The following is a 27,129-nucleotide window of genomic DNA, read 5'->3' as shown; positions in this document are numbered from 1 at the left end:
GAAAGTCATGGTGCTTCTAAAGATTGTAAACACATCCACAACTGAACTCCCAAATCCAGTAGAGATTAGTTTTGTTGAGACAAAGTTAGCTGAGGAGTTGTACTTTTCAGTACTAGCAGTTGTTGACCAATGATGACAGTCATATTTTGGCTCTCTACGCAAACAAAGATGTTGACTCTATGCCTACTGACTACCAAGATGTACGAAGGAAGAAACAATCCAACAGTGCACAGCAGACTGCAAACGATAGTAGGCTTCATTTTGTGAAACACTGGACACGTTTGGGCCAAGGACAAAAGGTGTGCATATGGGACCACAGTTGGAAAGGCATGGCCTTTCAAAGTTCTGCAGACCAGCAGCGACCCAATATCAGACATAAAATTGAGTTTGTTCTTAAAATACAGCCAGATGCTCAAAGCCTGCTCCTGTTACTCCTGTTGCAGCTATCTCTTGTCATGACTCCTCTTCCAGGCTTCTTCCTGTCACCCCACCCCTCTTGTGGCTACCTCATCCTGTCCTCCCTTCTTGCAACGCCCACTTCTGGCCCACAACACCACCTGCAGCCTCCTCTCATCATCACCCTTCTGGCTTTTTCCTGTTCACTACAGCCCCTCTTACAAGCTCTTCTTTTCCCTCCTCACTCCTCCCAGGCGTCTAGTCATTCCACAACTCTCTTGGAGCCCTCTATACGGTTTTCTCCTGTCTCCATAATTCTTATAGCCATCTCCCTCCCTATTTGGTGTATGATTTCCACTCATGAGCCTGCAGAGCACCCCATCCCCAGAGAACAGACTTATTCTCATTTGACCTCCCATTCCCACTTTATCTTGTCTTTTATTTCAGATCTACTAGTTTATTCTGTTACTTAGTCAATCTAAAGGGATTTACTCACATTTGCTTCAGTTGACAGATGTTGCATTTGTTGGTGTAGTAGTAAGTCGATATTCGTACTATGGAATCTGAAGAATAGATACATTTAACCAACTGATCAGTCCACAAAACTATAATGAAAATGATCACTTACAAACCACCAGAATATTTTCTCATGTTGAAGTAATTGCGTGCATATTAGTCTATCACAAGCTGTTTGATGGTAAAGATACATTTTTGGGCAATTCCATCTAACGTGACTGCATGCTTGCACGTAACTACAGTCACTGTTAACTGGATTAGAAAGCCCATTTCAAGGCGCGTTAAAATAAGTCCAGTATTCCATGCAGTTGGCAGGCTTGACATTCAATCAGACAGATTTGAATTTAGTTTTAGCTTTGCTTACATTTGAAAAGTTGATGAAAATTAAAGGAGAAGGAAGAGAGAACAAATTTTTTTTGTGGTTTATGATGCATTGAACCAGTGTACTTCTGTCCTTTATTCTGTGTAGGAGAGTAGTTGATGACTGCTGTAATTTTGACATAACATGACACAAGGTGAAGTAAAATTTTTGATGTTTTCTAGCAACTCTTGTAGAATTTGTAAGATTTATAGACTTTGCTAGTATTAGAACTGGAGCACAATGCGTTTTCTACTCTGTGCTTTCATATTACCATTAACACAAAAGGTATTGTAGATATTTTGCAGCTTGATTAGGAATGAAATTAGAGGCAGTGGCCAAAGGGGTGGAGCTTGCTGAGTAAGTTTTAAGAAGGCTTTTAATGATGAACCAAGTTTGAAGAGCACAACAGACCAGAGTTAGGGATAAATAGACAGATGTAAGAGTGGTGCAGTTCGCATTAGAATGGTGGTGCCAAATTTAAGATATTGAAATCTCTGAGCTGTCCATCAAATCTTTGGAAGTAGACAGAACAGGGACTGAGTGATCATATTTTTCATGTTGGCCAGATGAATGTGATGAAACTCCATTCGGGTTGAGATTCAGCTCATGAGACTGAAATAGTGAATTATAGTGTGGGAAAATCAGGATAATATTCATGCTTACATTCATAAGTTACAGGTACCATCCAGACACTTACATCTATATGCAACAATGTCAGTCATGCAACACAAGTGCCTGGCTGTGACCATCATTGTTGTATAAGGAAGTAAGTGTATGGAAGTTTCATTGGAAAAGACATTGTCCATAGAAAGATTTTAAAGATAGTACTGTATGTAAGCTCTACCTCACGTAAAAGTCAATTTGTGGTTTTTTTGATCTAAAATATCATTTATTTTCATATACTTCAATCAAGATGATCTTGGTTTTTCAAGAATCAAAGGCCTGAAACTTCAAAACTACAAGTATAAAGTCTTCAGTAACATTAAAAATCTCGATTAATCATTCTGTTTTCGACAAAAGGGATGAAGGTGCCATCTTCCAGAATGAACATTAAATATTTGAATGCCAGGGCCTAGTGTCCTAAACCGTTCCCCTCAACCTTTTTAGGGAAGTGAGACTGTCTGTAGGAGCAAGCAGTGAGCTGGAGCTGCCCAATCCCGCTTTGACTTCTATGTCAGAATTATCACCGTTTATCTCTTGTTTATCCCTGCTGCAATGGGAGCACAAAATATCACTTATAAACGAGGTGAGATTGAGAGATGAGACAATCATGGAAGCCAACCTTCCATCCATGGATACTATTTACATGGCTCGCTGCCACGGAAAGGCTGCCAACATCTTCAAAGACCCATCGCACCCCAGTAATGCTCTCCTCTAGCCTCTTCCATCAGGCAGAAGATACAGAAGCCTGAGCGCACACAAACAGGTTCAGAAGTAGCTTCTTCCCAGCCATGAATAGCTGTCTAGCCTTAAATAACACTGATCTTGCTAACATTGATCTCGCGTAGTGCAATGTAACCATACCTCCAAGTCTTTTTTGATCTGTACATCCTTCACCTACAATGATCTGCCTATACTACTCATAAACAAAAGTTTTTCACTGTGTTTCGGTACACGTGACAATAAATCAATCAGTCATTTTATCAGATGCGTACTAGTATGATGTAAATACATGCAAGCAGCCCTCTTGCTGTTCACTATTAAGATTCTCATCTCACCATTCGAACATATGGCAGAAAATCTGACTTTTTTCTCAATTCCAAGAATCTCATTTTTCCCAACCTCGCTGCATTTTCCCAAATGGCTCGCCATTACGCACATTTTTTAAACGTGAAATTCAACCATGTATATAGTTGTTACGATCTAGTTGATATACTGTTAGACAAGCCAGAGCCCAGGCGAAAAGTGGGTTGATAGACTTCTGTTTAGTTATTTAACATGATGATCAGTCACTGAGATAAATTCATGTTAAGGTGCAGATTTTACTTAACAATAAAACAGATATTTAATGCACAAAGTATAAAAGCAAAGATAAAGCAGGCTACCTTGATATAGAAGACTTTTGAAAAGTCTTAAAACATACAGTAAACAGGTTTTCATCTTATTTCCCAGCACTCATGAAGTTTTAGAGATTCAAATCCATCTCTCGGTTCTTCAATGTTCTGTTTAACTGACTCTTGATGGTTTCTTTGCCGCGGACAATCAAACAGTTAGGTGATTTTTTTTCCCAAGCCTACCAACATGAACTTTCCACATCTTAAGACCTACATTTTCTCAGTTTTTATTGCCTCCAGATTTCTAACCAGAGTCTCCTGATTTGGAAGCTTCACAAACTACCCTTTTGCTGAAGTGGCTATATTTTCTCTGATTTGTCCTATACTCCTGCATAGAGACTAAACAAAACTCATTTCTGCCCCCAGTCAGATGTCCTCTGAACTTCCTTAAAAGCTTTCAATCTCTGGATTTTCTAAATTAGAATAATGCTTGATAATCTGAACTGAAAACGAGATACTGGTCTCCCATGTTTAGCGTACTTGTCATAAATCCCATGATATAAACATCTTATTCCATTATATCTTCAGGGGTTTCCAATCACTTGCTCTCACACACAATCTGGACTACCTTCTTTCTAGAAGGACTTTCTAATCTAAATCCTTCAAAAAGTAACCAAAACCCATATGCAACTATGTTTAAATTTATACTTCAAAAATGATGTTTATAAATGAAGTATTTATAAATTATACAACTTTCGTGATATTGGACTTTCACTTGGTTTCTGTTTCCTTGTAAATCAATTATTTCTTTGCCTTTAACCATAGTTATTCAAACGTAACCTCTTCATGCCACTTAATTCATGTACAGATAACAATCAGTTTTTTCTCTTCAGGTGTTGTTCTTCTCTCCTTTACAACAGATGTCAATTTCCCTCCCACAAGAGTAACCGTACTTGACACTCGCAAACCACAGTCCCATCTCCAACCTCCATTTCCTGTTGCCAGGGTTTACTCACCTTTGATTCACGAAGTTCCAGATGAATGTTCCACTGCAGAGTTCAAGCATAAAATATAATCTTTAATGTAGTACTGAGGGAGGACTTAATGCACTGTCACAGATTGCTGTTAAACCAGTGCTTCATCTGACATAAAATGTCCAGACACTATTTTGAAGAGGAGGAGGGCAGTTATCCCCAGTGATCTGACCAGTATTTATTTTCAAAAAGAGTATTTAGTCACTCTTAAATTACTGTTTGTGCGAGATGGCTATACACAAATTGTCTGCCTCATTTCATACATTGCAACAGTGACTATGCTTCAAAAAATATGTAATTGTCTGAAATTGAGCTGTCCAGTGGTTGTGAAAGGTGCAGTATGAATGCAAGCGTATTTTTGTTTGTGTATTTGTATCAGGGTCCTCCAGTATCTGCTTTAGTCCTAACCACTGCTAGTTGGATTTCCCAAAATTCAGTAAGATGCTGACCGCAGAACACCTGATGGGCTAGAAGGAACAAAAGGGTTTTCACTCCACCTACTCTGTCCCTTCCTGACTACAAATGCCAACCTTACCAAACCCACTCTGTCTTCAACACCACCTTCTCGTATACAGCTCCTTGACTTCTACTTGATGGGGTACGTTCCCAAATTTGGTGGCTGGCCAATTGTTCATTTGGTCATCTGTGAAGCAGAACCTGGAAGAAGAAAGTTATAACCAGTCTGTTCATTAAATTAGGCAGAACAGTCTTATGATTCACCTTGCCAGAATTATCCTGTGCTGCAGTGTTTTCTCAAACTCTCCTAGTTTCCTATAAATATGGGGTAAAATATTGCATAACTTCTGCACGTACTCTGGGAACTATGGTAAGACATTAGTACCAAAGCAGGAATATTAAAATAGAAACATACTGTACGATAAAATGCAAAACTAATTTGTATAGCACATCCTGTGTCCCAACGTTTGTTTCATCCGGTGAATTTTTATAGCCCAGTCACTGATGTAATGCAGTAGAATTAGGTACCGGTATTACAAAGTAACCCTTGAACAGCAACCACTGTAACTCCAATGAAAGGTAGACGGATGTCACAAATGTTAACTAGGCTTGTGATTGAATATCTAGTTTCCAGCTTTTTCCTGCCATATTCTGATTAAAAGGGAACAATCAGTTTAGCTGTAAGAGAGCTGAATAATTTGACACTTTAATTTCTGAAACAGGTCTATATTCAATAAGCTGTGTCAACGCAGGGTGGCAGTCTTGCGAATGTAAGTTTTGCAACAGTCAATGAAACAAACAGGTACCACATAACTATGATTCACAGCAGATCTGATATAGTCCAAAAATAAATCATTTATCATCTGATTCTGCAAAACTGTATAATTTTGCTTATTAAATATAATTCTATTGTCAGTGGTATAAACCCATATTTGTTGTCTCTCTTCAACAGTAATCTATGCTGAGACACCTTTAATGATTTAGAAGCAGACCTTTATTCAACTGCATGGAGCAATGTGATCTGTCAAACTTATGATTTTTTTTCACAAAGAATTAATATCTGGAATTTATTTCATTAGGATTGCTACAATTCCTACTATTTACAAACTTTACCTCAGAATTGATATTTCTGCGGTATTGTTAACACCATAGAGTTGGTTCCTGATTGTCAGCAGTGTGTCATTTTCAAAATATTGTGAATCTTATAAAGGATGTTTTCAATATTTTATAACGGAAAGCACGTAAATACAAAATAGTGAATTAGCTGCAGAAGTGATCATCTTAACTATGTTGCCAGTCATCCAACTGTCATGTTAATGACCATAGACTAATGATTAGTCATTCATCAGGGATTGATTAGCTCTGTTATTAAGCCTGTATAAAATAGTAAAATATTACAAGCTATGGAGCATTCATTGCAGTAGAAGAATTGGTTTCTGTGTACAAAACACAGCTGAAGACAAACTGTCAAGCAAAGTTGTACAGTTGTGTATACACAACACATTATGTTCCTAACGGCAAATTTTTTAAAGGCACAGTACATGTACAACAGCAACAATTAATTTTTTTTATTCATTCATGGGAAGAGGGCATCACTGGCTAGGCAGCATTTATTGCCCATCCCTAATTGCCCAGAGGGTGGGTAAGAGTCACCACATTGCTGTGGGTCTGGTATCACATGTCGGCTAGACCAGGTAGGGGTGGCAGTTTCCTTCCTGAAAGGACATCAGTGAACCAGATGGGTTAGTTTATGATTAGTTTATTGCTCAACAAAGTATCCAGAGTCTGTTTTGGTCTAATGTAGTAACACATTCTTTAAGATGATGAAAGTAGATGACTCTTTAAGGTTTGAAGAGCTGATGTACTAAGGACTGCTGTGTCAAAAAAAGTTACAGTAACATATTATTTTCAATGTGTAATAATTACCTGTATCCTATGTATTTAATCCACCTGTGGTTAGTATAGCATTGTTGTCACCATAGTGCATTAGAGTTATCTGGAAAATTAACTAGTGATTTTGAAAATAAATCAGAACTTCAGTTTCTTAGCAGATTCTGGTCTACATTGTAGGGTTGTACTGGCATGGTAAACCACAACAGCGTGTTCTAGGAAAATTAGCAAATTCAATATTAGAAAGGCTGAATCTCCTAAATACTAAATAGTGACTAAAAGAACTGTGGATGCTGTAAATCAGGAACAAAAACAAAGTTGCTGGAGAAGCTCCCCAGGTTTGGCAGCATCTGTGAAGGAAAAGAACAGAGCTAACATTTTGGATCCGGTGAACGTTAACTCTGTTTTTTCCATCACCAATGCAGCCAGGCCTGCTGAACTTTTCCAGAAACTTTGTTTTTGGCCCTAAATATTAACTGGCGGTGACACGATGTGACTAGAAGCATTTGGGAGATGAATGTGCACATATTCACCTCTGTATTATCCCCTGGGCTCAAACAGAGACATTCTACAGCTTGTCTAAGTTAGAAGTTTTCAGCTTTATCACCAAAAATATAAAATTTCCCATTTAAAAAACCACTGTAGCTACCATGAAGAAGTATTATTATTATTATTATTATTATTATTATTCAACACAATCAAGGATTTAATGATTGAAATCATTTCTGTATGTAGGCAAATAGAAGCTGAATAACTTAAATTCTGTTTCAGCAGGAAAATACTTAAATTGATAGTTACAGCAGTTAAAAAGTTTTCTTGATTAATTTGGGCTGAGGAGAAGAGAACCTCATTCAATGTTTTCACAGATTTCAACACAGGATGCCTGTTAGAGTCAGAATGGATGTTCAGCTGTTTGTGATACGTTTGCCTTCCAGGATAAGCTCAGGTAGAATGGGCGCTTCTCAAGGCCAAAATTGGTAGACGTAGACTCTTTCATGAGTTATTGTACTTGGTGAAAAATGTGTTCATCCAAGGTTGGATGTTGGAATACACAAAGGCAACAACTGAGTGATTGAGAAGATTCACATATGATGTTACAGCGAATACTTGCACGGAGTTGGGTGCTAACTAATCATTCATAACGATGCAGAGATCAAGAAAGTTGGTGATGGGACAACAAAAGTTAGTGCAGTTCCTTTCAAAGGCTGCCAGATTTTGAGGGGAAGGGAACTGACTGTTGTGATGAGAAAAGTGAGTGTGAAAAGGCTTTAAATAGCACCTAAGAAGAGGGAGCCAGATGTTAAAAAGTATGGAGCTAGAAAAGGGAAAAATGGTGGTCGTCAGTGTCAAGAGATGGTTTTCATGGGTCTCATGAATCAGAAGAGCCCATTGGGGTCATTTGGGAAACAGGAGAAACAGTCGAGATAACTGTGAATTTAGGATTCAGACAAATGAGACCTTAGTTACAAATGTGCCGTTTAGGTGGATTGGGCATGCTAAATTGTCCATAGTATCCACAGGTGTGCAGGATAGGTGAAATGGCCATGGGAAGTGTGGGGTTACAGAAATAGAGTAGGAGAGTGGCTCTGGTTGGGATGCTTCCACACTGTACAGATTCTTTGATTCCATGATTCAAGTAAGACTTAGCTTGGAGGGCAAAAAGAAGAGACAGCAGAAGGAAAGATAACTTTTCAATGACAAAGATAACTATGAGCTCTTCACGTATTCAAGTGGAAGAGAGTTATATAAAGATGATTTGTGACAAGGAAAAGAAGCATAGTGCTATCCTTGCTGCCCAGAACAATCTTGGAGTAAAGCGAGCTTTATGCAGTGGAGAATGAGGCCAAATGGGATTTAAAATGCCCAAACAGATCTCAAAATGGATGACTGTTTTGCCTTCTAGATGCATTCTGACCAGTGCCCCTTTGACATCAGTGAGCAAATTCGGATGGGAATAACTGTTTTACTGAGGCCAAGGATGGGATCTCTGATGCATTTTTCAGATTTGTCCCAGAAAAGCATTGAGTATAGTTGTCAGTTTATCCAATGTGCTTTCAAGGCTCGGTACCAGAAGGGAAAGAAGAAGGAAGCCAGTGGAGTACTAATTAACAGGAATATCTATTAGAGGGTGAGGCTAATTATTTGTAAAACGAAAAATAAAAGATGAGAGAAAAGGAGGAGACGTTAAAGCCCAAGTGACAACAAACAATATTTCTGTCCAAAATGTATAGGTTAGTGCAAATGTAACATTACAAAAAATCTTAGAAGTTAACCATAATGCTGATTGTCCCTTGTGTTTTAACAGAAGAACAGCTGCCTCATGGATTCCCCACCATTGACATGGGTCCACAGCTGAAAGTGGTAGAACGTACTCGCACAGCTACAATGCTCTGTGCTGCCAGTGGGAACCCAGATCCTGAAATCACATGGTTTAAGGACTTCTTGCCAGTGGACACCAGCAACAGCAATGGGCGAATTAAGCAACTCAGATCAGGTAAGATGTTTCCTAACAACTATTTGCTTAAGTGGAGGTTGGTGTTTTAGTGTAAAGCTAAACGTCTGATTTTGAGCATTATTTCTTTACTGCATTTAATATTGTTGTGCAATTGCTGCTGATTTTTTTGAAGTACAGATAATCAGTTTTGGCCATTTTTACTGTCCACACACTTGATTGGTTTACTAGATAAGTCATTAAGGTATATCCAGTGATGCCATCATTTCATTCCTTTTCCACTTGAAGTGAGCAGAGCTGAAACATTCCTTATGAAATTTCTCGAAACAATTGGGAAGTACGGTGGAATCTTATTTGCCTTCTCTGCAGCTGATGCATGGTGGTAATCGGGAATGACATAATTGAATTTTGACAATGGGAATTAAGACTTGCTAATCCAATAATTTATTGCCTTATTATATTTCCCCAAAACTTAAAGATTAGTAGGACACTTAAAGAGTGATAGGTGTATATATAATACATACTTTGTGGAAGTACAGTTGATGCAAGAAGAAATCTATCACAGTTTTTGACTTTCCTGTGGAAGACATTGAGAAATGTGTGCCTAATTTGGAAGATATGCTCTGTTCCTGTCAGAGTATTACAATATCTCACTTACAAAATGAGGAGTGTTTAAGTGCATATTGGCAGAGCCAGTTCTTTGGGAGACCACACTTCTCATGAACCAGCTGTGCACAGATGTTAATGTTGTGGATCAGCTAAAACCGTGCAACTTAACATTCAGAATTTTAGACTAAGTATTGTCTGGAATGTGATTTGTCTTATCTCTAATGATAGAGTCCATTCATGAGCCAGGCTGGCTTATCAACCACCATAAAACATTGCCCAGCCCAAGTATTTAACAACTAAATCTGCTGTAAAGAGTTGATTTGTTTCTCATTGCTAAGCTATGTTGTTCAAATCTCCTTGACTCTGAAAGAACTTTTGGCTTTTCTTCTCATTTTCTTCAAGAAGGATTGTTCTGTGCTATTACAAGTAGTGACTGGAAATGTAATGCCATTTCGAAGCATTTCTCTTTAAAGACAGGTATTTCCAGTTGTGGGGAAGAGGAAAACTAGAGACTGTCAACGTGACAGAAACATCAAGAAATTAGACTGGGAGAGTTTAGAAGAAGTGCCTTTACCAGGAGGTGCAGCTATTTTCAGTTCCTTCATCAAAAGGTCAGAGGCAGGAACGTTCACTGATGATTGCACAAGTATTCAGTATCATTGATGACTCCTTGGATACTGAAGCAGTCTATATGCATATACAGCAAGATCTTGACAACATTCAGGCCTGGTCTGATAAGTGAAGTAACATTCATGCCACACAAGTGCTAGACAATGACCATAAAACCAAAAGGGAATCTTATAGTCTAATAGCCTTCACTTGACATTCAACGACATTAGCATTGCTGAACTCCCTCGCTGTCAACATCTTGAAGTGCTTTTGGTACTTGTACCAGGAGCTTTACATCTATGTCCGCTTTTTCTCAATCCTGTCATGAGTGGGAACAGTTTCTCCTTATCTACATTTACAAGCTCCTCATGATTTTGAAAGGCTTTATCAGATCTCAGTAATCTCTTCTCTAAGGAAACCAGGCCTAACTTCTTCAATCTGTTTTAACTCAATATATCTGAATGCATCATAAATGAAGTATCTAATCCTTAGAACCAATCTTACAAATTTTTTCTGATTTCTTTCCAGTTCTTTCACATTCTTTCTGAAGTGCAGCCCAGCCCGCAGAAGTGGATGCACTTTCCAACTGAGGCTGAAATAGTGTCTTATCTATATTCAATGTAGCTTCCTGCTTTTGTACCCTATGCTCCTATCAGTAAAGCTTAGGACAGTATTTGCCTCGTTAACAGCGCTGTCAATCTTCCTGTCGGCTTCATATTTACAACCAATGTTAAACGCTAGAGATTAAAAAATTGACTAGATAGAGTCTAAGTATATACTTCCCCATTCAGGGTTTTATTTCAAATTGCATATCACAAAACTTCAATCCACCTTCACCTGTTTGCCATATATGTATTTTGTAATCAACTTTTTCAGAAGTATTACGAGATGCCCCCACCCCGCCCCAATGCTACTATTTGCCACAAGACCCCAGGTTCCCTATGTGTATACACCTAGTTTTCACCCGATTATCTCTTAGTAAACATGTAACAATCATCAATTGCCTGGTTCCGTTTGGTCTCAGGCATCCCACCTAGACCCTGCTAAATGATTCATTTAAACTTGAAACGTCAGCTTGCTTCCCCTCCATGGGTGCTGCCTTAACTGCTGTGATCTCCAGCACTTGGTTGTTTTCCGTTCAGATTCCAGCATCTGCTCCTGCTAAATGATTACTCCCAGGTCCATCCACTCCAATGTTTCCTTTAGACTTCTACCCTTTATTTTATAATGCCTTTCCATGTTCTTCCAATGAAAATAAATCACCACTATTCTCTACATTAAACTTTATTTGCCACCTGTTTACTCCTTCCATCAACTTACTTAAGTCATTTTAAATTTCTGCACCAGCCTGCTCACAGTTTATAGTGCATCCAAGTTTCATATCATTCGCCAAATTTAAAATTATGCTCTGTATACCAAGTTCTAAAGATTCACATATACATCAGGAAAAGCAAGGGTCCCAACACTGACTTGTAGGACATGTTGCTATAACCTTTCTTCCAAAAAATATCCACTAACAACTACTTTCTTGGATAGTGACGAAGGATGCTGTAGGTTGCAGAGAGACATAGATAAGCTGCAGAGCTGGGCTGAGAGGTGGCAAATGGAGTTTAATGCAGACAAGTGTGAGGTGATGCACTTTGGTAGGAGTAACCAGAAGGCAAAGTACTGGGCTAATGGTAAGATTCTTGGTAGTGTAGATGAGCAGAGAGATCTTGGTGTCCATGTACACGGATCCTTGAAAGTTGCCACCCAGGTTGACAGGGCTGTTAAGAAGGTGTACAGTGTTTTAGCTTTTATTAATAGAGGGATCGAGTTCCGGGACCAAGAGGTTATGGTGAAGCTGTACAAAACTCTGGTGCGGCCGCACTTGAAGTATTGTGTACAGTTCTGGTCACCGCATTATAAGAAGGATGTGGAAGCTTTGGAAAGCGTGCAGAGGAGATTTACTAGGATGTTGCCTGGTATGGAGGGAAGGTCTTACGAGGAAAGGCTGAGGGACTTGAGGCTGTTTTCATTAGAGAGAAGAAGGTTGAGAGGTGACTTAATTGAAACATAAAATAATCAGAGGGTTAGATAGGGTGGATAGGAAGAGCCTTTTCCCTAGGATGGTGATGGCGAGCACGAGGGGGCATAGCTTTAAATTGAGGGGTGAAAGATATAGGACAGATGCCAGAGGTAGTTTCTTTACTCAGAGTAGTAAGGGAATGGAACGCTTTGCCTGCAACGGTAGTAGATTCGCCAACTTTAGGTACATTTAAGTCGTCATTGGACAAGCATATGGACATACATGGAATAGTGTAGGTTAGATGGGCTTGAGATCGGTATGACAGGTGGGCACAACATCGAGGGCCGAAGGGCCTGTACCGTGCTGTAATGTTCTATGTTCTGTATCCTGTAACTTAGCTAATTTTGTAAACATAAAGACAAGGAAATTAGGAGCTGGAGTAGACCATTCAGCACTTTGAGCCTTTTCTGTCATTAAAAATGATCACGGTTCATCCATTACCTCAATTTTATATTCCTACTTTCTCCCCATACCACTTGATGCCCTTAAAATCTAAAAATTTACTTACCTCCTTCACTTTATTTGGTGACTTGGCCTCCACAGCTTCTGTGGTAGAGAAGTCCACAGGTTCATAACGCTTCCAGTGAAAAATGTTTTCCTCATCTTTGCCCTCAATGGTCTACCCGATATCTTAAGACTATGACCCTTGTTTCTAGACTCCTCAACCAGGGAAGTTATCCTTCCTACATCTAACCTGTCCAGCCCTGTCAAAACTTTACACATTTCAATCAGATCTTCTCGCATTCTTGTAAACCCTCGTGATACAGGCCCAGTTGAATTTTCTGTTGATTCATAACCCAGTTTCCCTTCAATGACAGCATATACAAACAAATCAATGGAACACTAATGGGATCCCCAAAATCAGGACTGATTACAGAAGCAGTAACACAAAGGTTAGAATAGACAGCGCTCACCACTGTACAACCCAAACTTTGGGTCCAATTTGTAGATGACGCCTTTGTGATTATCAAACACACTGAACTAGATCAAACCCACTGACACAAACAACATCTTTACTGGGACAAAATTCATAAGAGAAGAAAACAACAATCAGTGACCCTGGTGTAGAGCTGGATGACCACAGCATGCCAAGCAGCATCAGAGGAGCAGGAAGGCTAACGTTTCGGGCCTAGACTCTTCTTCAGAAATGGACCTTCCTGGACATAATGATAGAATACAAAAACAATGGGAAACTCCAGACTAGTGTATATAGAAAGACCACACACACGGACTAGATACTCAATTACACTAGCAACCACCTCAACGCCCACAAATGGAGCTGCATCAGGACACTATTTAACTGAACCACAACACATTGCAACAACCTGGAACTGCACAGAGCAGAACAGGAGCACCTATACAGAGTATTCAGAAGGAATGGATACCTGAAAAACACAAACCACTACTACCGCCGAGACAGACCACAACAGGAAAACAACTCGACCAGACTCACTAATCACCCGACTGTACATCAAGGACATTTCAGAAATGACCACAAGACTACTCAGATCCCTAGGTATCAGAGTAGCCCACAAGCCAATAACCACCCTACGTCAGCTACTGAAGAACGCAAAGGAACCTATACCCAAAACCAGCAAGACTGGTGTAATATACAAAATACTACTCAAGGACTGTGAGAAACACTGGATACGCCAAACTGGAAGAAAACAGACAGTACTGATATAGGAACACCAACTAGCCACCAAGAGACATGACCAATTCTCACTTGTCTCACTACACATGGACAACGAGGGACATGAATTTGACTGGGACAACACATCCATAATTGCGCAACCAAACAGAGACATGCCAGGGATTTCCTGGAGGACTGGTATTCTGACCGGAACTCCATCAGCAAACTCATTGAATTAGATCCTGTGTCAAACCACTGAGAAACAGACCCAGAAGTGGTACCTAATACCCCAACAAACTAGGGCATATAAATAACTAGTGGGACAAAACACAAGCCAACATAAGAGGGTACTGACAATGTTACCTAGCAGGGTGGCGAAACGTTTGCAACCAAACCCACCTGCTTGGCGAGCATGTCTGCAACGTCATGCATTCCATATTGGATCAATGTTGTGATGTCAGGGTGAGAGATGTACTTGGCCATTAGGTACTGATCGTGAAGAAATACATTCTGCTGATCCTGATGGCCTCCGTCATCTCATCCATTGTGCTGGCAAAACTGTTATGAAACTGTATCATTTAGCACGGTAGTAGTGTCATGGAGGATGCCCTTGATGTGAAGAAAGGGCCTGGATTGGACCAGAACTATGCCATGGTCGATCTCACCAGTACCATCAGAGTGACAGATGCATTTGCACAGTTTGGTAAGTGCAAGGTGAGAAAGGATTTCAGCATTTGTTTCTGAAGAGGAGAACTTTGCAGGGTTAACTGTGTTGATGTCACTCACTCAATGCTGTTCCATTCTTCATCTTGTACCAATTTGCCTTAACTGTCCAGCTAGCTAGGCTTTTTACAGATCACAGTTGATAGTCAACCATGTTGTTTGAATCTAGACTCAAAAATAGAGCAGGCCAAGTGCCACAGTTTAAAAGGCGAAGAGTTCTCCAGTAATCGTGTGCCATTGTTCCACAAGCCATCACAAAATAGAACATAGAACACTACAGCACAGTACAGGCCCTTTGGCTCTCAATGTTGCGCTGATCTATGAGACCAACTGAAGGCCATCTAACCTACACTATTCCATTATTATCCATATGTTTATCCAATGACCATTTAAGTGCCCTTAAACTTGGCAAGTCTACTACCGCAGCAAGCAAGGCATTGCACACCCTTACTACTCCCTGAGTAAAGAACCTACCTCTGACACTTGTCCCATATCTATCTCCCCTCAATTTAAAGCTATGTCCTCTCGTGGTAGCCATCACCATCCAAGGAAAAAGGCTGTCACTGTCCACCCTATCTAATCCTCTGATCATCTTGTATGTCTCTATTAAGGCACCTCTTAGCCTTCTTCTCTCTAACAAATACAGGCTCAAGTCCTTCAGCCTTTCCTCATAAGACCTCCCCTCCATAACAGGCAACGTCCTAGTAAATTTCTTCTACACCCTTTCCAAAGCTTCCACATCCTTCCTGTAATGCAGCGACCAGTACTGTACGCAGTACTCCAAGTGCGGCCGCACCAGAGTTTTGTACAGCTGCAACATGACCTCATGGCTCTGAAACTCAATCCCTCTACCAATAAAACCTAACACACCGTGTGCCTTCTTAACAACCCTATTAACCTGGGTGGCAGCTTTCAGGGATCTATGTGCATGGAAACCGAGCTCTCTCTGCTCATCCACACTACGAAGAATTTTACCATTTGCCCAGTACTCTGTATTCCCATTACTCCTTCCAAAGTGAATCACCTCACACTTTTCCGTATTAAATTCCATTTACCACCTCTCAGCCCATCTCTGCAGCTTATCTATGTCCCTCCGTAACCTGCAGCATCCTTCGGCATTATCCACAACTCCACCGACTTTAGTGTCATCCACAAATTTACTAACCCATCCATCTACGCCCTCATCCAGGTCATTTATAAAAATGACAAACAGCAGTGGCCCCAAAACAGATCCTTGCGGTACACCACTAGTAACTGAACTCCAAGATGAACATTTCCCATCAACCACCACCCTCTGTCTTCTTCCAACTAGCCAATTTTTGAAACAAACGGCTAAATCACCCTCAATCCCATGCCTCCGTATTTCCTGCAATAGCCTACCGTGGGGAACCTTATTAAATGCTTTACTAAAATCCATATACACCACATCAACTGCTTTACCCTTATCCACCTGTTTGGCCACCTTCTCAAAGAACTGAATAAGATTTGTGAGGCACGACCTACCCTTCACAAAACCGTGTTGACTATCCCTAATCAAATTATTTCTCGACGATTATAAATCCTATCTCTTATAATCCTTTCCAACACTTTACACACAACCGAAGTAAGGCTCACTGGTCTGTAATTACCAGGATTGTCCCTCCTCCCCTTCTTGAACAAGGGGAGACCATTTACTATCCTCCAGATTACTATCTCAATGGAGTCAAGTTAGGTAAAGGGGAAGCACAACGAGATCTAGGTGTTCTTGTACATCAGTCAATGAAAGCAAGCATGCGGGTACAGCAGGCAGTGAAGAAAGCTAATGGCATGCTGGCCTTCATAACAAGAGGAATTGACTATAGGAACAAAGAGGTCCTTCTGCAGCTGTCCAGGGTCCTGATGAAACCGCACCTGGAGTATTGTGTGCAGTTTTGGTCTCCAAATTTGAGGAAGGACATTCTTGCTATTGAGGGAGCGCAGCGTAGGTTCACGAGGTCAATTCCCAGAATGGCGGGACTATCATATGTTGAATGATTGGAGCGACTGGGCTTGTATACGCTTGAGTTTAGAAAGATGAGAGGGGATCTGATTGAGACGTGTAAGATTATTAAGGGATTGGACACTCTGGAGGCAGGAAGCATGTTTCTGCTGATAGGTGAGTCCAGAACCAGAGGACACAGTTTAAAAATAATGGGTAGGACATTTTAGAACAGAGTTGAGGAAAAACTTCTTCACCGAGAGAGTGGTGGATATATGGAATGCTGTGCCCCAGAAGGCAATGGAGGCCAAGTCTCTGGATACTTTCAAGAAAGAGATGGTTAGAGCTCTTAAAGATAGTGGAATTAAGGGTTATGGGGATAAGGCAGGAACAGCATACGGATTGTGGATGATCAGCCATGATCATAATGAATGGTGGTGCTGGCTCGAAGGACTGAGTGGCCTACTCCAGCACCTATTGCCTATTGTCTGTTGTCCTCTGGCACTATTCCTGAACATAATGACGACATAAAAATCAAAGCCAAAGGCTGTGCAATCTCCTCCGTAGCTTCCCAGAGAATCCTAGGATACATCCCATCCAACCCGGGGACTTATCTATTTTCATACGTTCCAGAATTGCTAGCACCTCCTCCTTATGAACCTCAATCCCGTCTCGTCTAATAGCCTGTATCTCAGTATTTTCCTCGACAACACTGTCTTTTTCCTGTGTGAATACTGACGAAGAATATTCATGTAGCACCTCTCCTATCTCTTCGAACTCCACGCACAACTCCCCAATACTGCCCTCGACTGGCCCTAATCTTACTCTAGTCATTCTTCTGTTTCTGACATACCTAATAAATAGACACACAAAATATATAAATGTAAAGAATCCTAATGAGACCATCAAAATAACCAGTTTGTTTGTTTGATTGCTACGCAGGCCAAAAGCAGTTCACATCATGTTTTGTCATTTCCGTATAATTAACTATTTATTATGACACACTTAGCATTAACAAGAATAAAGGAAAAAATTCTAATCCACTAATGTGCAGCGGAAACCATACCCTTTCAAAAATTTCAAATCTACATGTACTTGATTAGGATCAAGGCAGACAAAAGACAACTGATTTAACACAGGTACTAAGTTTGGAAAAGAATGTAGATTGGGTAACAATCTGAAAATCAAAAGTCCACAGCACACCACAAGATGGAAAATTACCTTTCTCACAGTTTCTTTTAATTTTAGAAAATATGACACACTGTTGCATGGTTGATCTTCAATTCAGTGGTTGATCAGGTGGACCTTGGCCTTTTCTTGTTTTAAAAAGCTTCAAAGAAAGAATTCTAGGTTCTTCTGTGTTTTTCTTTCCAAAGAGAGGAGTGAAAGATCCTTTCTTTCTGCAGGCTCAAGAGATTTCTGACGCTTGTAGCTTTTCAATACTGCAGCTCAACCAATGAAAGAGCTGTTGTCAAGCAGAATATCCTTAATTTAAAAGATTCTCAGTGCCCCTTAGTCTTGGATTCCTCTTTTCACTGCTTTGAAAAACAACAGCACAGCTCAATAATATGCAGCACTTGAGTTTTTTTTCAAGTTGCAAAACTCTCCTTATATTTCAGTTGTAGCAGGACAACTTGCATTTCAGTTTACAGTTCAAAAGCAATGTGGTTTCTCACACAGGTAACAAAGGTAAATTTCATTTTTTAAAGGATATTAAATGACAGTGCATTTTACAGTCACTATTATTGATTCTGGAGTTTTATTAGTTGTAACGTAGCAATTGGGAAGTTTATAATTTGAATTTGTGATTGGATTATTAACCCAAATCTCTAGATTACTAGTCCTGTAACAGAACTGTTATGCTGTGGGATCTGTAGTGTTTGAATACTGGTTCACTGTTACTGTGCTTCAATCTCTACTTTGTTTTTGTTTGTATGCACACGGCTACTTTAGTTTTTAAACTTCCAACTAATATTTATAGTAACAACAGTATTTATTTTCCAAAATCAATGTTCCAATCCAGAAGTTCTCCTCAAGCAAAAATTGTCTGTAATAAATACTGTTAAGACTTAATTGATTCTCTTTCATTCTTCTCTTGCTTTCTTCCCTACTAACTGAAAAGTTACAGTACTTGGGGTATTTTATTGCTTCCCTCCGTGCCCTCCTGCATGTTTGATATTAATGGAAGCTTACATTTGAACTGTGATTGACTGTTGGAGGTAGCAAATATTTTTTGTTCACTTGATGGTGTTTCTCTTCTGTTTCCCCATCACTGTAATAATTTTGTAAATTTTTTTTAACCAACCTGTTCAGACATCTCTGGAGCAAATGGGATTGAATTGGGGATTCCCAGTCCAGTGATAATGATACTACCACATAGATAGGTCCCAATTATTTGCAGGTGATGGGGCTTTTTCATGAAGCAATTATTGTCTCTTCCAACTCACCTCTTCTTTAAAAATTATATCTACATAATTCACATGGGAGTCCTAACTTCAGAGAAATTCACTTCCATGAAGATAAATCTCAGAATGCAGCAATGGCATAAAAGGCAAAATGAGGTACTGTAACAGTTTAGAGATTTATTTGTTTAATTTTATGCCCTCGGAATACAGTGGCTGGCTGCAGATGTCAGTTGATGCAGCCATTCTCTTTTGAAGCACGAGTTAAATGGTTGCAAACAAGATAGAAAATTTGAATTGCTGAATCTGCACAGTCTATTTGTTTTTATCAGTACAAAAATAGGCATTAATAATGAGATATTGAGATGCAATTATGTCTTAAAATTTTGAAAAATGTTGGCTTTCTGTGTAAGTATTTGAGTTTTTCTCTGGATCTGATATATTTGCAATTATTGTATGTCAGAGATGACGGCTATTTAAGATGCCAAGAATTACCTGACAAGTGTGCAAACATGAAATAATTTTAACGTTTTGTGTGTTAAGTTGATGATGGATAATCACATTAGTTACTTATAATTATACAGATTCCCTATGAACATTGCAGTATTTAAGAATATGAGGTTTGTGACCAATATATGGATGATCATGCTGCTTTGTTTCGATGCTGCTAGTATTGTGATCAATATAACCCTTTTAAATCTTGCCCATGTTTATCTCATGCCCCAAACATCACACACTCCATTTCTAACACTCAGAGATATATAGGGAAAAGGACATTTTGTCTTTTGGTGAAATTTCAACTTCTGAATCATGTAATTCCATCCTTTTTATATTATTTTTCCCAATCTCTGCTTGATGCGGTGTACTATCACTTAGCCACTCTCTCTTCAATCTGCTGCTATTTCTAATCTGCCATGGTGACTCCAGCAGGACCCAGGGACTTATCTATCTTAATATTTTGTAAGATTCACAACACCTCTTCCTTTTTATAGCAACTTGGCCCAGAAACTCAGAACTCCCTTTCTCTGAGATCACCCTCCATCAATTCTCTTTGGTGAATACTGACATAAAATATTCATCTAGGACCTCACCTCCCTCATTTGGCTCCACATTTGGATTCCTTCGTTTGTCCTCGAGTAGGCAAACTCTTTCCCGTCTACCCTTTTGGTTTTTATATATGTTTTAAAAACCTTGGGATTCTCCTTAATTGTGTTTGCTAATGACTTTTCATGACCCCTTTTTAGCTTTTCTAATTCCTTGTTTAAGTTCTTTCCTACTTGCCTTCGATACTTCCAAGGGCGTCATCAGTTCTAATTCTCCCAAACCATAAGTATGCTTCCTCTATCTTTCTACCAAGATCATAACACCTCTGGTCATCCACAGTTCATGTTACTTGCCATACCCATTCTTCAGTCTCACAGGAATGTGCCTCTCCCAAAATCTTATCAACTGTTGTTTGAAATACTCCCACGTATCCAATGTAGATTTACCCTCACAAAGCCACCTCCAATCAAACTTCTCCAATTCCTGCCTAATATTGTTGTTTTTAACCTTCCACCATTTTAACACCTTCACCCAAGGACTGCTGTTATCCCTGTTCATGAGTAACTTAAAACTCATGGTATTATGGTCACTACTCCTGAAATGCTCCCCCACTGCAACTTCACTTACCTGGCTGGGTTCATTTCCCAAAACTAGGTCCAGTACAACCCCATCCTTAGTTGTACTGTTTACATATTGTGTCAGGAATCCCTGCTGAATGGTCCTTACAGTCTGCCCCATCTAAGCCCTTAGCACATAGTGAGTCCCAGTTAATATAGGGGAAGTTAAAATCACCCACATGGCAACCCCGCTGTTTTTACATCTTTCCAAAATCTCTCTGCATATGCTCACCTCTATCCCCCACCGGCTGCTGGGAGCCCTGTAGTCTTCCCCTAGCATTGTGATTTTACCTTTCCTTATTCCTGAGTTCTACCCATATTGCCTCGTTGCACAAGCCCTCTAATGTATCCTCCCTCACTACGGCTGTGAGATACTCCTTTACCAATAATGCAACTCCCTCACCCTTTTAGCTCCTTTTCTATCACATCTGAAACATTTAACCTTGGAACATTCAGCTGCCAGTCATGTCCCTTATTCAGCCAAGTCTCTAATTGCAATAATGTCATAGTTCCAAGTGCAAACTAAAACTCTTAAGTTCATCTGCCTTGCCTATTAGAGGTGATGTGGGTTTGGAAGAGAGGTATGTATGTAATTGTAGCATTGCCTATTAGAGGTGATGTGGGTTTGGAAGAGAGGTATGTATGTAATTGTAGCAGGGTAAAGGTTAGAGGGACCTCTATGAAATTTTGTCACAATGTACTGCACAGATACTACCTGAGTAAATGCAATAATAAATTATTTTATATTGTACTTTAAAATACAAATTTTCATATTTATAGGATGTATTGCCTTATGTTGCTCTATAATATGCAAACTTACTTAATGATAATATACCATATGCTCTGTTATTTTGTTGCTGTTTTAATTTTCTTGATGTCTGGGAACGTGTTTATTTTCAATATTTTTTAACACATTAATTAATGGGGATGTGGGCATTGTTCACAAGACCAGTCCTTGTTGTGAATTACCCTTGCGAAAGTGGTGGTGGTTTAAGGTGCAGTCTTCCCAAATAATTTAGGAAATACTGTCACTGTATTTTGTTTTGCATTAGATATAAATCAGCAAGGATGTGTTCTGTTGTTAGTATGAAGTTCTTTCTACGTTACCTGCATTAATGATATTGTATGCTGAAATGCTCAGGTCACTTGGTGATTTAATACAAATGCATTGGTCCACAGTCTTAATGGTAATTGAAGGTAAATAAAAGGAAAGGTAATGCTTGTATCCACTTGAAGTCCAGTAATTCCATCCAGTTGAAGAGGCCTTGAAGCATTTGTATTTCAATCATGTGTTATAATTACATGAATTTTTATTTTAAAAAAATTCATGCCTTTTTGTCTGCAGCTACTAATCTTGAAACCTTTTATTGTTTTCAGCCACTTTTAACCATGCATGCAAATTACAATATTTGTAAATATTCGTATTAGTCCATATTTGTGGTTCACCTAAAAGCCACTTTATTACATCATCATGATATCTTATGAACTCAATTAAAATGTTTCCTGGCAAAGTCGTCAAGGTCATTAAGATCAAATAGTACAGGAGCTGTAGCTGGTCAAAGCACATACGTTTTTGTTATATAATAATAGTGCAGTAGAATACAGCTGCAGATTTGGAAAGGTAAGGAGGAATAATAACTGAAAAAGTAAGCAAAACAAAAGTAAAAGGAGGGAAGCTGAGCAAAGAAAGGTGACTACAAGACAGCAAGACACAAAGTCACATTGGGGGAGACATAGGGTAAGCTGCATATAAATTTGAGTTTTGATTTTTTTTTTCCCCTTGCCTTCCAAGATGTTGATTGGAAGATTTTCAGTTTTATATTAGTATCTCACTGACTGTCCTTGTGAACTGAAGAGGAGCAAGACTAACAATAAAAATATCAATTGTTGTCAAGGCTGACGTGCTAACAGCTAACGAGCAAGCATGTATCCTCGAACAGCTGACAAACATAGTATAATCTCACATTGAAGTATTGATACTTCATGTGTGAGAGACTGTATTTGTCAGCAGTTTTGTGTGTGACAACTTACAGCTATATCGAATGTTGATTTTATATGGGCTGAACGCAACAGAGTTCACTGGAGTGTAAATACAAATTTGACTTCTGAATAAGCTGACCAAGAATGAACAAACCGTAAGCCAGGATAATTTTTCATGTTTGTAATGCGGAGGCAGTAACTATTGATATGATCAACAGCAGGAAAACAAACAGTAAATCTCTGTTTATGATCCCAGTTCTAACAAATTTCTTTTATAAAAATGTGGAAATGTGACTTTGATTCTCTGTTATCTAACTCAGAGGTGCTAAACTCAGTTTTAGCACTTGAAATGAAACCTCAGGTGAGTACAAGTAAAACAGTGTGAACTGGGAGTGAAGCCTGGCATCACTTTGAATTTCTTTGTATCTTTGTGACATACCATGCCATGCACTTATCCATTAAACTATTGTGTAAATTTCAACAATTTACAAAGCCAAAACAGCATAATAGGGACTGAAATAAATATACAAATGTCTAAAATATAATGGATGGTTTAAAATACGATTTTTGGCTATAATAAGGTTTGTTTTGATTATAGTAGCTAAGTCTAGTAAAAAGGAAAAAAAAAGTTTGGCTCAGATGAAGTGCTATTTCACAAGTTGGTGGATGTACCCATTATTGGATCTTCGAATAAATCCATTCACTGGTTGCTGCATATTGTTGATGACCAGTGTAATTTACAATATATTTTATGTTAAATTCTGGTAGCATGGGCTGTTCTGCAGTACCCTAGCAAGTGGCCATTCTTCATGTGGGAATCTAGACAGTGAATATTGGTAAGTTGTTAACTATGATAACATCGCTTGTCTCCAACCAATTCTTAAGTTATTCTGTATCTATATGGTGTAGCAGTCAGGCAGTGGAAGTCTGCTTAATTTTTCCCTTACTACTGATTGTTGCTTCAGATTGAGAAGGGAATGAATATAATGAGACTTTTTTTCTCGTCTTAAAAGGAGTTACAAGTATAGGGCATAGAAACTACAGAGTTTTAAAATAATTCTTAATCTGTTCGATAATAGAATGATCTTCCAAATGAGACAATAGACTTTCTTTTACAGAGACTCATTTCAAGTACAGATAATGATGTATTTTAAAATGTTTTTCAAATTTAGGGAGGGTAAGTTAACGGTTGGTGAATTGTGGTCTCCGTTTTAATTACTACAAATAAGACGTTGATCTGTTAATTTTACTTAATTCTTTTAAAATCTCTCACTGTTAACTGACATGCAGAGATTTGGCCCATGTTGTTACTCATTGGTACAGACTTTTACAGTATTTTGTTAATTTGTACACCACAAAAGAGACCCTTGGTTATTCTGTGGGCCAGCTTGATTCTCATAGGTGTATCCTGAGTCACAACGTACTTTTTTTTCATGCTGTAGATAAACATTCACAAATCTTTTGCTTGATACCACACGACTTTGTTATTACTGAAAAGAAAGATGTTGCCACAACGTTTCATTGTACGCTCATCAGGACAAATGTAAGAATGACAAATTTCAAATGGTCACGATAACGTACACTACTGTAGAAACCTTGTTTTCTCCCTGGCAATGCCTCAGACATTCAGAGTCAACTTGCCTGCCAGGCAGCACTTCTTTCCATGTAGTAGAAATTGTTGAGATTGTTTGATATTTGGAATTAAGAGCATAAGATATAGGGGACAAGTAGGCCATACAGCCTCATGAGCTTGCTCTTCCTTTCACTAAGATCATGGCTGATTCAATGTGGCCTTGGATAGAATTTACTGGGCCTGCCTAGAGATAACATAAGGGTGGGGAGGGGACATTAACTGGATAGGAGGCAAAAGTTCAGTTTTGTGATGCAGTTAAAATTTTAATGTTAATTTCTCAACAACTTTCAGGTAGGACATCTGAGGGAACTCATTTTGCATTCACAATGGTAAAAGGTAAAGTCTCCATAGTCTTGCTGTTTCTTTAGAAAGAGATGTTTGGTGCTGGTTTGACCCGAGAGTCCCCAAGCCTCAGGCAGGAGAGAAGTTGAAATGAGAATCCATGGTAACCTCAGCTAGTGCAGGAATTGAACCCACGCTATTCACTCACTTTGCAATGCAAACCAGCTGTCCAGCCGACTGAGCTAACTGATCCCTTTGCATTCAGATGCATGCCATGGATATTAATTAATACCTGAGATCATTGAAATTCCGTTTAAGGAAGAAATTTGTGAGCCAAGAACTGGAAATGTGTTCACAAACATGTATGCCATGTGTCTGGGGGCGTAAACTTTCTGAAAGCTTCAGTGAGTACAAGCTTCATTTGCTTGGCTCCTTCATAACCAAGGCAATTCTTTGAGCAAATGCTTACTGGATGAAATCTCTCCATACTGATCAACTAATGAGAAATGTCTTCGTCATATGCAGTCTAGATTGTTGTTGTTGTTAAATGCCAACAGTGTCAGGGTGAGGTCTGACTGAGCCAACAGGTCCATCCAAGTGAGTCAGCCACCCTGGCTGATGCTGGCACATTTGGACCAGTGATGGCAAGCAGGCCTAAACTCAAAAAAAGGGCAGAACTCAAAGGAAATTTTTTCAGGTTGCTCTTGGCCCATGCAATTTGTTGGTGAAAAGAGATCAGGTGTGAACCCTCTCCTAAATGTGAGGTTATGTACCTGGTAATGTGTGAGTTGCTGAGCTCCTTTTGCATTTGAAGTGTGAACCTTGACGGATGAACGAGAGACAGTAACACCGTGATGCTAATACTGCAGCATTGGTAGCTGCAATTAAGTAACAGACATTATAGACAATAGACAATAGGTACTGGAGTAGGCCACTCAGTCCTTCGAGCCAGCACCACCATTCATTATGATCATGGCTGATCATCCACAATCAGTATCCTGTTCCTGCTCATCCCGATAACCCTTGATTCCACTATCTTTAAGAGCTCTATCCATCTCTTTCTTGAAAGTATCCAGAGATTTGGCTTCCACTGCCTTCTGGGGCACAGCATTCCATATATCCACCACTCTCTGGGTGAAGAAGTTTTTCCTCAACTCTGTTCTAAATGTCCTACCCATTATTTTTAAACTGTGTCCTCTGGTCCTGGACTCACCCATCAGTGGAAACATGCTTCCTGCCTCCAGAGTGTCCAACCCCTTAATAATCTTATACGTCTCAAACAGATCCCCTCTCATCCTTCTAAACTCAAGCGTATACAAGCCCAGTCGCTCCAATCTTTCAACATATGATAGTCCCGCCATTCTGAGAATTGACCTCATGAACCTACGCTGCACTCCCTCAATAGCAAGAATGTCCTTCCTCAAATTTGGAGACCAAAGCTGCACACAATACTCCAGGTGCGGTCTCATCAGGACCCTGGACAGCTGCAGAAGGACCTCTTTGCTCCTATAGTCAATTCCTCTTGTTATGAAGGCCAGCATGCCATTAGCTTTCTTCACTGCCTGCTGTACCTGCATGCTTGCTTTCATTGACTGATGTACAAGAACACCTAGATCTCGTTGTTCTTCCCCTTTTACCTAACTTGACTCCATTTAGATAGTAATCTGCCTTTCTGTTCTTGCCACTAAAGTGGATAACCACACATTTATCCACATTAAACTGCATCTGCCATGCATCCGTCCACTCACCTAGCCTGTCGTCCAAGTCACCCTGTATTCTCATAACATCCTCCTCACATTTCACACTGCCACCCAGCTTTGTGTCATCAGCAAATTTGCTAATGTTACTTTTAATGCCTTCGTCTATATCATTAATGTATATTGCTAACAGCTGCGGTCCCAGCACCGAACCTTGTGGTACCCCACTGGTCACCGCCTGCCATTCCGAAAGGGACCCGTTTATCACTACTCTTTGCTTCCTGTCAGCCAGCCAATTTTCAATCCAAGTCAGTATTTTGCCCCCAATACCATTTGCCCTAATTTTGTTCACCAATCTCCTATGTGGGACCTTATCAAAACATTAATTGCATGTGAAGCATCTGATGGAGAAGCCTGTGTTATAGTCGTCTGCAGTGGCAACGTTATGCGAACTCATATTCATAGGAAAATGAAGCATTCAGCAGACGGTGGTACATATACACAGCACAATAGGTCATTCATTGTGCCACTGGAGCCAGATTCTTCTGCGCAACCCATGGGTGCTGACATCCCCAACCGCATACTTGCAGGCTGTTTTTGTCAGACCAGGTGGCCTGTTGTTGTCATACCTAGGGAAAAACATTACCCTCCACTCCTAAACAGCCTTCTGGAGAATCTCCAGGGAGGCACCACTTAAATGTGCTGCTGTGTGATTTATTCACTGAAGATTGCTTGTTAACCCAGAACTTGGAAAAGTCCAGGCACTTACATGGATG

At 39.6% G+C, this 27,129-nt stretch overlaps 1 protein-coding gene across 18 annotated transcripts in view; it reads left to right on the top strand.

Annotated features, from left to right (window-relative positions):
• The window catches only part of ptprfa (protein tyrosine phosphatase receptor type Fa), a 491,915-nt gene that overhangs the window by 234,838 nt on the left and 229,948 nt on the right, over positions 1 to 27,129 (top strand). For all 18 annotated transcript variants that reach the window (XM_059648016.1, XM_059648015.1, XM_059648014.1 and 15 more), the window contains exon 5: positions 8,953 to 9,141. In XM_059648016.1, coding sequence (XP_059503999.1) covers positions 8,953 to 9,141 — 189 coding nt within the window. The remainder of the gene's footprint in view (positions 1 to 8,952; positions 9,142 to 27,129) is intronic.

This window comes from Stegostoma tigrinum, chromosome 8 (assembly GCF_030684315.1).
Source record: "Stegostoma tigrinum isolate sSteTig4 chromosome 8, sSteTig4.hap1, whole genome shotgun sequence".
NCBI classification, from domain to species: domain Eukaryota; kingdom Metazoa; phylum Chordata; class Chondrichthyes; order Orectolobiformes; family Stegostomatidae; genus Stegostoma; species Stegostoma tigrinum.
This window is presented reverse-complemented; position numbering and strand designations above follow the sequence as displayed.